The sequence below is a fragment of the Kogia breviceps genome, chromosome 2 (genome assembly GCF_026419965.1).
Source record: "Kogia breviceps isolate mKogBre1 chromosome 2, mKogBre1 haplotype 1, whole genome shotgun sequence".
Classification (NCBI taxonomy): Eukaryota; Metazoa; Chordata; class Mammalia; order Artiodactyla; family Physeteridae; genus Kogia; species Kogia breviceps.
Window position 1 is genome coordinate 141,796,062 of NC_081311.1, and position 11,732 is coordinate 141,807,793.

At 37.5% G+C, this 11,732-nt stretch overlaps 1 protein-coding gene across 5 annotated transcripts in view; it reads left to right on the plus strand.

Annotated features, from left to right (window-relative positions):
* PDK1 (pyruvate dehydrogenase kinase 1) overlaps positions 1-8,174 on the plus strand; it is a 35,643-nt gene extending 27,469 nt beyond the window's left edge. For 3 of the 5 annotated variants that reach the window (XM_059055424.2, XM_067026315.1, XM_067026316.1), the window contains 3 exons: positions 2,198-2,308; positions 5,716-5,829; positions 7,941-8,174. In XM_059055424.2, coding sequence (XP_058911407.1) covers positions 2,198-2,308; positions 5,716-5,829; positions 7,941-8,081 — 366 coding nt within the window. In that variant the 3' untranslated portion in view covers positions 8,082-8,174. The remainder of the gene's footprint in view (positions 1-2,197; positions 2,309-5,715; positions 5,830-7,940) is intronic. The other 2 variants (XM_067026313.1, XM_067026314.1) reach the window with 2 other exon arrangements.
* Positions 8,175-11,732: the final 3,558 nt, after the last annotated feature.

Sequence of the window (11,732 nt, forward strand, 5' to 3'; positions counted from 1 at the left end):
TCCTGCCTTCAGAACTGTCATCAAGTTAGTAGTGGTTCATTTCCCATGGACCTGAAAATCCACATATATTAGCCCAGGGAGCCTAGTGTTATGGGAAACAGGACGTTAGGGATGGCAGGTCTGAGTTTTTCAATTTTCACATCTCTTTCACAATATATTTGTCATCGGAGTGCCATTCTTGTCTTAAATATGTGCAGACCAAACGTGTCTGTCTGTCTCTCCGTTATTCCCTCTGTCCCTTTTTCCCAAAGAACTCAGGTTCTGTTATAATACCTGTTACAATTCTCTTGGAAACTCTTTTGACCACTTCAAAACTGTACTCGTTCCAGTTTATTGCATTTTTGGCTGCATAGCAAAAGCAGTTACCTTTATCAATTTTTAACTATATTTCCATGGCTTAGATTACCCCTTCACCTCTATGAGATGACACTTCTCAGAGTCACCCCAGGCCTTTGTGTTCCACTCTCTGCTTTTATCATACTAACCTATGGCTAGAAATCACTTCGTGTTTCATACCTGCTGGATTGCTATAGTGTTTCTGACCAAAAGGTTAAGGAAAATTGGAAATATTTATTGAAGTGTACCTTTTTATCTTAGTATCTAATGTGTTGTTTACTTAATATTTATAGAACCACACTTCTGACTCATGTTACCAGTAAATGTGCAGCAGAGCATTAAATTAAAGGATGAATAATTAACAAGTTGATGGATCTCAGAAAATACCCAGAGCCCTTCATTCATCTTACTAAGATAAATCTCTTCACGGGGCTTGAATTCATAGCCAAGAACAATTTCAAGCATAATGCTACATATACAAGTTCTTAATAAAGTTCTTGTATATTTTTATACTGTAGTTATCTAATTATAGACATCAGAGGCCAGTCTTCAAATGATATTTCAAAGCAGATTTGTATTTTAAAAATTAAAATAGCTATGAATTTCCATTGTGAGAGTAATAGATATGCACATAAAGATTTTTAGAGACTATATAAAAACTCAGCTATAAGCCATTCAAATTGGCTTTTTAATACATATCATTCTGTACAGTTTTTATCTGTATATCTATATACATATGTTAAAAGCAGGTTTGTATATCACAACCATGTTAATATTATAGATAGAATCAATTTAGATTTTGTGACAAGGGAAAATGGCTGAGGTAGATTAGAAGAGAAGCTGTATGATAGCTAGGAAAACAAGTCCGTGTTAACTGAAGGAAAACAATGAAGACAATCTAAATAAATTACTAAATTCAATCTACCATATGATTTGAGTTGGAAAATGACAAAAGAACTATGTCCTTTATAACTCACCAGGAAGTTGTCTGGGAGACAATGCTGTAAAATTACTTGTAGATGAGACTCTAAAACACAATGAAATGGTTCTTTTTTTTTTCCTCCCTGAAAATGGAAATTATACTTTTTTTTTCCATAATAGAGGTAATGGTGGAAAAAAATTAAGAAGCTAAAACCCCAAAAGATGAAAGTCGCTTATAATTCCATTGACAATAGAATTCTATTTCGTTAGACTTCTTTATAACTTTTGCAGAATTAGAATGTCAAATACTTCTCCATTTTTTTTTTTTGCTACTTAACAATATTTTATGAGCCTCTCATGCCAGTACGTACAGTTCTACCTAATATTTAGTGGCGAAATAGTGTTCTGTTTTAGAATGTATGTTAGTTTACTTAAATAGCCCCCTATTTAGGTGGTAATCCAGTTTTAGCTGTTCTGCACAGTGCTGTGATGGATATTCTCATACATACTTATTAGCATGCATTTTGGATTATTTCCTCAGGATAAACATTGTTGTGTCAAAGGGAACATGCATGTTTCATCTGGTTGCCAAACTGCCTGCCAGAAAGGAATTACAAATTTATTGTTACATTCAAGCTAAGCTAAGCCTATATATGCCCCATTGTGTGCTGTACTGCATCATTAGTGTGACTGCAATAATTACACAAAGCCACAGCATTGAAATCTGTATTACAGTGGAGTTCCTATGTCTTAGAATTCTACATATTAGAGGGGGTAAGTCCAGCACTGAGGGAACTGTTTACATTCGAAACTTGGATCGCGTGGTATTCATTTTGGAAAGCAGAGTTCTTCAGCCAGCAGTTAAATGGTGACACAGCATGTGTTGGTATTTTGCTGTTTTGGGGACTTGGTGACAGGCCATGATCCTTTATTACCTTAGATGAGTGACCGAGGAGGTGGTGTTCCTCTGAGGAAAATTGACCGACTCTTCAACTACATGTACTCAACTGCACCCCGGCCTCGTGTTGAGACGTCCCGAGCAGTGCCCTTGGTATGTGATCAAGTAATTGTGAAGCAGGTTTTTGTGACTTGTCATAAAATAAGTTACCACATAAATCAGTTAAGCCATTGTGTAGGTTTCACCACAAGGACGAAAGGAAGCTATTAGGGGGGAAAACCCCCCACTTTCCTCTAAATTTATAGTTTTTTAAATGTTTATAAAAATGATAAGAGCATAGGACAAGGAGTATGGTTTTAGAGTTCTTGTTGCCAAGGTTAATAGTGGTGTGTCAGTAGTTTCCATGTGGTAAACCACATTTTGATATACTATCTCTAATGTGAAGCCTAAATTACCAGCTTTACTAGTACTTGGTTTAATCTTCAGTGTTTGTGGTTTTTTTCCCCTCAAGTACTTGCAATTAGAAAGGCTACATGTTTGAGACTGAGAAGTATGACTAGAGCTCTGATCAGTTTAATTGCCAACCTGAAAATGGCTCAAATGATAATTGCGTTGATGGGTTTTTTAATTGATCATAATCACCTATTTTCAGGTTTTAATAAGGTTAGCTTTTGAATGGACTCATTCATGGTCCTCCAACACCCAGAAAAGCGCTTTGCCAAATCTCTTACCTGTAATTCTGGAAAAACTCTTGTTCTTCAGGCTTTGAAGGTTCTCTGGCATATACACTGGAGTTATGCTGTAACATGATTAAAAACAGTATAAGATGGGTCTGTTTTAGACTCTTTCCTAGGAAGTTACTAAAAGGACTTCATTCTTACTGCACAAAACATTCTAGTTAACACAGCACAGATTCTGTAGCTACAACTGTAATACAGTTCATATCTTACCAAACTTTTAAAATGATTGCTCTAGGAATGTGCTTTTCAAGTTGAGATATGGGTAGGCATCCATGTGCCATGGGACAGAAAAGGTCAAATAAACACCAGTATCTTCTTAGATTCTGATTTTACTCTAAGAAGTGGAGAAAAGGGATATGCTGCTTTTGTAGTGAACAAACATTGTAGAATTTTTGTGGACAGCAGCATAGTGTACTACTAGTCCAGACTCTGAGTCTAAACTGTCTGGTCCATTCTTAGCTCTACTACATCCTAGCTGTGTAGCCTTGGGAATATTTTTGACCTTTCAATACCATAGTTTCCCCAGCTTTAAATTTCGAATTATGGACTTCCCTGGTGGTCCAATAGTTAAGACTCTGTGCTTCCACTGCAGGGGGTACGGGTTCCATCCCTGGTTGGGGAACTAAAATCCCACATGCAGCGTGGTGTGGCAAAAAAAAAAAAAAATTATTACAAAGATTGAGTTAATATATATCTAAAATGCTTTTTATAGTACCTGGCACATAGTAAATGCCATGTAAGTGTTTAGGATGCAAAATTTATTTGAATTTTTAAGAAAACAGGAGGCTTGATGTGGCGCAGGCTGCCCATACACCTACACAGCCTTACCGAGGGTAAGCCTATTGTTAAGCTTTTACAGAGCCTCATTCCTGATGTCATGGCCCCTTTGTAAGTGGACTCCGTAGGCAAGCACTCGCGCAGCTCGGGAAAGGCTGCTTGACCTCCACAGGAGTGGTCATCATGTCATACCTGATTACTGAGAGCTTCCTCCATGTGGATGCCTTCTGGTGGGCATCTACATGGATGGAATGTCTTCACACTGTAAGCCTGTTCAGAGAGGACTGTCCACATTTCCCTCTTCCAGACCTTCTCTGTTAATCCAGTTTTGTTCCTTTCAAGTCTCTGACCAGCCAGCCCGTTTGCCACTGCCCATGGTCCATGTAGGTGTTCCACTTTGAATTCCACCCACTGGCAGGATTTGCTTTCACTCCTGTCTTTCAGGCCCGGCCCTGAGAGAGGCTGTAGTGAAAGGGCAGTCCACTTTTGGCTGGTGTGGGACACTGTGTAGATCCAGCAGTGGACCAGGCCCATGCTGTTTTACTTTTATGTTAACTACTTATAGGGGAAGCCTGATGGGTCCACAGGTGTGGTAGGTCCAGAGAGAGGCAGTGATAAATTAGATCAGGTGCCATGGGATCCTGAGCCACCTGCTCATGCAGTTTTCTTGGGGCCATTTCTAGAGCCACTTAATGTATCAGTCAGGGTCCCACCTGGAAAGAGATAGCTCAAATTATGATAATTCAAGGAAGGCTTATCTATGAAGAGACAAATTATAGAAATAGGGGTGGGATTGCACAGGAATCCTGGCTAGCAGCAGCATAGCTGTCACCACCCTGACTCAAGGGGAGAAGGAGAAGTTAGTAGCAGAACCCAGAAGGGGACGTTGCAGAGCAGCTGCTTTACTCTCCAGGGACCCAGCCTGCCCAGGGGAAGCAGCCTCAGTGAGAAAGCAGCAGGGGATGAATACCCTGGCTTGACTCCCTTGGAACTCCTACTGGGTTCCCCATTGGCTAGACCCACTGGAACCAGAGAGCACAGAAATCCACTGACATCTGTTCAGGTCAGCCTCCCAGGGCAAGGAGAAATGTGGAGAATGGATTGTTGATTTGGAGGGGTAAACAGAAACTCTGGTTTAAAAAAAATCAAGTAATAAATGATAGAGGTAGATAAGGCCAGAGCCTGGATTTGTTAATAGCACTGATTCCTGAATCCACATACACTCTTTACTGAAGTACTATATGGAATGTCATTGAACATCTGAGTTGGTGATAAAACCCTTTTTTACATTTATCCAAATGTTCTTCTTTGTATTAAAGAATTGGTAGGATTTATCCAGGTAAAGAAGGCCATTCCAGATACTGGGAACAGAATGAACAGACACAGGTGTGAAAAATAACATGATTTGTTTGAGGAACTTAGGAGCAGGAGATTTACTTCAGCTGGACTGCAAAGTGGGTAGCACAGACCTGATCTTATAGTCTTGAAAGCTCTCTTTTAGAAGCTTGGATTTTTAGGCAGTGGGTTGGGATGATGGGGGTGGGGTGGGTTTTGGGGTGCTTTGAAGATTTTTAAGCAGGGGAAGTGACCTGTCAGAATTAAAAGAGAACTATTAGGGATCTCTTCAGGTTCAGAACATGGGCTGCAATTCATGGTGTGACGCCATGACATATCTGTTAGGCTGCCACCAGGCTTTTTCTACTCTTGCTCCTGAGAGAGAACATGTTTTATGGTAGTATCACCAAAAGCAGTATTGGGATGCTCTGGAGCAGGGCAATAAAGAAGAGGAACGTGCTTCTTCCTAGACCCCCACAGGTCGTTTTATACAAATAAGAATGAGGACTTTTAAATGACCAGAGGGAAGCCGTCTAATGTAGTACTCAACTGGGCTGCAGCTTGATCATTTTTAATACTTAAGTATTAACTGATCTTTTAGATGTGGGCTCTGATAGCCCTGGGATACTCCAATAACATTTATTTTAATTAGAGAAGTATTTCAGTGTGTGGCTTTCCGAATAGAATTTCATTTTTCTCATCAAACAGGCTGGTTTTGGTTATGGATTGCCCATATCACGCCTTTATGCACAGTACTTCCAAGGAGACCTAAAGCTGTATTCCCTAGAGGGCTATGGGACAGATGCAGTTATCTACATTAAGGTAATGACCATAGTCTTCTGGACTTAATGATACTTCTTTGATTATAAGATGCCAGTATTTAACTGTAATGAAATTTTCTTCTACCTCGTGCTATTAAAATATAAAAATGTTTTTATAACAAGGATCTCATCTGTTTTGACAAATGATCTCTTTGACTCTAGGTAAGAAATGCTCATCTATAATGATCAGGACTTTGTTAATAGAAAAAAAAAAACTGGGTTAAAGTGGGGAGTCAAAAACTTATGTTAGGATTAAATTTGTAAGATAAGACACATGAATTGACATTGATTCACCAGCCTTTTGATGTACTTGCTGAGGCCTTTCATTTCCATATGGGTCTGCGGATTGAAGTTTCAGTTGTCTTTCTTGCAGAAGCTATACTTACAATACATCGTTTTGGTTTCTTTAATCAAAGAAACAGCCAAGTGCATAATCCTTGTTGATTATTATGCAGTTCCTTACAGTTGTCTTCTGATTTGACAGCAATTTTTATGTGGCTTTCCTTTGTGAGTCTTTATGAAACATTCATCTTAGTTTTCAAAGGAACCCCCCCCCGCCCATTTTTTGTTCTTTGTTAAAAGCAATACTTAGATTAAATGACAATGACAGATTTAAGTATATTAACAGATTTAGGAACAATTACAGGTGACTCTTGGTAAGCATATAGTTCACTTGGTGGAAGCAGACTTGCCTGGGTTGTTCCATGTGTTTATCTGACAAATCAGTATAAATTACAGAGATAGAAAGCACTGGATTAGTTCAGCAGTGGGCTGTTGGTACCTAATTTTTTTAGCGACGCTAGTTTCTTGTTCTGGCCACTAGATGGCACGTATTTTATAGGAAATGCTAAAGAATTAGAAAAAGTAAAATTTGTCTGAAAAGGTTAAGTTCTTTCAAGATAATTTTCTTTTTTTAAACCATCTCAATTGTGAGGAACTTAAAAACACTGCCTTCATGATGCCCTTTTTATCATCAAATGTAACATTTTTGTTTGAGTCTATAGATCAAGGAGTTCCAGCATAAAGAGAATATGATGTATAGGTGAAAGGTTTCTAGCTCCATTTTGGAAAAAAATAGAATACACGAAGTCTTATAGAATAATTAAGGTCCTTCCTTAATATTATTGGAATGAAACTTCCAGTTCAATATTTTCTACATCTTGGGGAATACCTGTGGCTTAAGGTTGAAATCCTACCAAAATATCCTAATTTGAAGATAATGAGGAACATAGTTTATCTCAGTGATACACGGGAAGCTGAAATAGAATGGTGAATTAATTGTGATAATATGTTGGAAACATGAAATTACAATCAGCCCTCTGTATCCCCGGGTTCCATATCCATAGATCCAAACACGAATCAAAAATATTTGAAGAAAAAAGAAATTCCAGAAAGTTGCAAAAAGCAGAACTTGAATTTGCTGCACATCAGCAACTATTTACATAATATCTACATATTTGTATAGCATTTATGTTGTATTAGCTATTATAATTAGAGATGATTTAAAATATACAGGAGGATATGTAAAGATGATACGCAGATACTACAGCATTTTATATAAGCGACTTGAGCATGGGCAGACTTTGGTATGCACGCGGGGGTGGGGGGGTGATACAGAGGGTCAGCTATGCATGATGCAGAAATCATGTATGCTGTAACTAAAATTAGTGACTTTACTGTAGGAGAAGACACAGGATCAAACCCAGATTTCATTAAATGATTGTACGATTACATATGTTAAGGTACATATGTGAATTTTTATGCTTTTACACTTAACTGACATTTTCAGTTAGACATTCTTATGAGACATGACGAACAGAAGTTGGTTATCACATGTGTGTAAAACTTCAATCCAGCAGCTCCCAGGCTGGCTGGAGAATTACCGCAAGCAATAAACTCAACATGCACATCAAGCAGTTGCCATAGGCTTAGTAAATAACACGTTTCAAATATGTGCTCTATTTTAAAATGTATGTAGATGGTCTTATGTTTGATAAAATACAAATCCAATAAAGTATTGTTTAATTTGTAGTAACCTTTTTGCCATTGTAGATTTTCTCAAATAATGCATTCTAAAAACATGCCTGATTTAGGTCCTGCTTTGACTTTCAGGCTCTGTCAACAGAATCAATAGAAAGACTCCCGGTGTATAACAAAGCTGCCTGGAAGCATTACAACACCAACCACGAGGCTGACGACTGGTGTGTTCCCAGCAGAGAACCAAAAGACATGACAACATTCCGCAGTGCCTAGACACACTTGGGACCCCTGGAAAATCCAGATGTGGTTTTTTATTAAATTTGGAAGGGATGGTGTTCAGAACTACATTATACCAAATACTTCACATGTCGTTTTCACAGTTAACTATTTGGGTAGATAGAATAAGTGGTAAGTTAAATTCCATTTATGCCCGTTAAATCTCCTAAAGGTTGAAGTTGTACCTATTTTACACTTAAATTTTCACAGTTAATTGAACATTTTTAAACAACTGTAGTTCTGGTCAACTTTCTCTTTACGGTAGACTTCAGAAGCGTAGAAGTCTTTGGGTTTCTACAGGAAGCTGTGTAGTTTTTTAAGAAATACTTTTATGTCTGCTAGAAACATTTCCTTAATATCAGTTAGCCAGTTAGCCATCTTTCTGTTTTAGAGGAGTTCTGCTAGCCTTTATTTAGTAATGACAGATGTAATAAGATGATCTACAGATTTACATGACTGACTACAATTAAAGCAGTAAACAGTTGCCCTGTTAAGTGTAGAACCAGCCACCTTTCAGCATCTACATGCATTGTCTTCACTCTGAAGTTAATTTATCATGTTTTAATTTTATTGCAAAGGATTGTAATGATTGATTTCCTACGCAGCTAAGCCAGGATCATGGGCAATCTACTTTGAATATGCTTATGAGTAATGCAATTGGAAATTTTTATACTAAAACCTAACAGCTGCTGAAATTCTTAAATTGAATTTAAGAAATTGAGGGCAGAACAGTGAGTCCCAAAAACTGTACTAACGATTGTTGAGATTACCTGGGGGAGCTTTTGAGAAAGTTTTTCTGAGTCCTACTCCAGACATACAGAATCAGACTCTGCGGCTGGAGCCCAGGAATCTCAATTTTTATTACACTTCCTAGATGCGTCTGATGCCTCACCTAGTTAGGAAGCCACACTTTTAAAGTGAGTAATGATGATACTACATTTGCTAACATAACAGATCTTTAGATTTTGCTTTTCACCTATTGAAAGGTCAGACTTCTAGACTCTAGGAACAAACTGGTGCAATTAGAAGCATAATTGGAAGCAAGAGACAAGTTGGCTACAGAAGAGTCAGGTAACCAAAGGATTAGAACCATAAATGCACAGGTATTGACAAGAAACATGTTTTGAAAAATATCTATACTTTATTAGGAGAAAGTCACCTTGGACTTATCACATTCGAATGTTTGCATTCGAATGTTAATTTGTAGTATACAAATTTTGGATATACTCAGTTTATATTATGATAACTGTTGGGCTTTAAGGCAGAGATACCAAACAGGTGGTATCATCTTTGTTTTTGAGACTCAGAGTATAGCCCACAGCTGCCCAGAATTAGAGTGAGGGCTCAAGCTGTATCTGCTGATCACTGTCAGTCGCCTGGTCTAAGAGACCATGAAAGTCAGGAGACTAAGTTGTTAGTCTTACCTCATCTTTTAAAGGTGACAGGGAAGTACACTGAAAATAACTTTTAAAGTAAGATTTTAAATGTTTAAAGAACAGCTTTACTACTTAAATGGGGAACTTTATCTGGTAAATACATTGAGTTGAAACACCTCATTCTCAAAAGGATTATGTAAGCTTAACAGTGCTATACACATTTGTAAGTTGGAAGGGATGTTAAAGGGCCGTTAGCCCAGGACTCTCACATAAGAGATGAGGATCCTGAAACTCGGGGTGTGTGGGGTTTGCCCACGGCTGATTAGTTGATGTGACCAAATGTTGGAAAAAGATCATTTACCTATTACTCCTTAAGTATGGATTTTATGATGAACAATAGGATATGCTAGTGGATGATTTATATTAGTTCAATGTGTCAGTTTTTTTAGCTTAAATTACACTTTTCTTGTAATGATGAAATAGTTTTGAATCCTGTGAATCAAAGTATTCACTTTCTCTCCTAAATGAGACATTTGTACAACTGACATAAATTTGATGTTTTTACTTATGATCCACCCACCCACACAAAAAAAGTTTCTCTATTCAAGAGCTAAGAAATTGTGTTTTCAAAGGAAGAGTGAAATCTTTTCCTTCAGCTTCTTTTTAAGGTATAATGGCTTTTTCACTTCGTTACTGTGGTAAGGGACACAAAGTTACATACAGAAATATTTGGGGGAATGCTTTCTCCTAGTTGGTTTTAAATTGTTGTGCTACCTGAAAAGTTTTTAGATTCTTACACTATTTTTCCCCACCAGCATTTAATGTGATGCCATGTAGATTTTTAAAATATACTAAAAGATAAGAAATGGATACTAAGTAATTTTTGTAACCTGGGCATTTAATGAATATGCCAACATTTTTTTAGGAAGAATCACAAAAAGTATTCTGCCCTGTACTTAAAATACTAGCTGGCTTTAGATGTCTTCATACTTAATGGTAATCACTTTCTTGCACTGTGAAGTTTTTACACGAAGATGTTGAAGTGGCAGTCTACCCTATTATTTTATAAAATGTTTTGTGTATGGCAGTAAGCTGAAAACATGGATCAACTCTTATTCTGAAAATAAATTGACCCAATTTAGGTTTTTTAAAATATAATTGTTTTTTAAAATAAAGGTCTCTTTCATCATCAAGGGTCAGCTTTCTGTAAACATTCAAAAAGTCGAAGCTAGGTGGCTCACAGTGCACCTCACTATGCTTGGTAAAGGAAGCGTTTAGATATTCTAATTGCAAAAGCAGGCAGTAGTTTGTATGGTTTGAGTTATGCTAGATTTTCATTATCCAAACATACACAGATGACTGACTTACTGCATAAATGAACATCTTCTCTTATGTGATTTTCAAGAGGTTATGTTAGTATACTCTTTGAATAACTTTTCACAATATAAGCAGTATAGGAAAAGTCTTAATTTAACCAGCATTACTCTCTGCTTGTACCAGCCAAAAGTCAAAATTAAACTCCTCTAGTCAAAGATAGGTTCCTGTCCTGTTCCTGATCAATGGGATATGAACATCAATCTTCCCTTCATTATTAAAGCCAACAAGTTCCATAAAAGGACTGCATAGGTAAACAACTAGGGAAATAGACTACTAGTGTTAGGGTCCCTCTGTGGCCTTGTGAACAGCCAGTCAGAGAGGAAGCCCCCCCCCCCCAAAAAAAAAAACCAATTTCAGTTTGCATCTTCAGTTGCTGTGCCATAAATGTGAAGTTTTAAACAGATGAGTAATCAGGGTTGAGTTAAGCTGGTTTGCAAATACTGTATATGATTAACTTCTGGACCCCCAAATTAAATTTTCTTATAGTCAAACTGAATGCACTTGAAAAAATGTGGCGTGAAGTATTTTATTTATGGCAAAAAAGAACGCACTGCTGGTTTGCTTAGTCCTGGCATTCTTAAATTACTGCACCTTTTCCGTTTACACGTTTGGAAATAATTAGGCATATACTACCCACTCTTCACGTTTCTTCAGCAGTCATTAACCATAGGCTTTTAATAGCGAGAGACAAGATTGCCAGCTTTTTCAAATTTATGATATGAGATGACCATAAAATTGGGTGGCCATAAAATTCTATATTATTATAGATATAAAACCATTGGGGGAGGGAGGATCAAGATGCTGGAGTAGGAGGATGTGGAGCTCACCTACCACCATAAACACATCAAAAATACACCTGCATGTGGAACAATTCTCACATAAAACCAACTGGAAA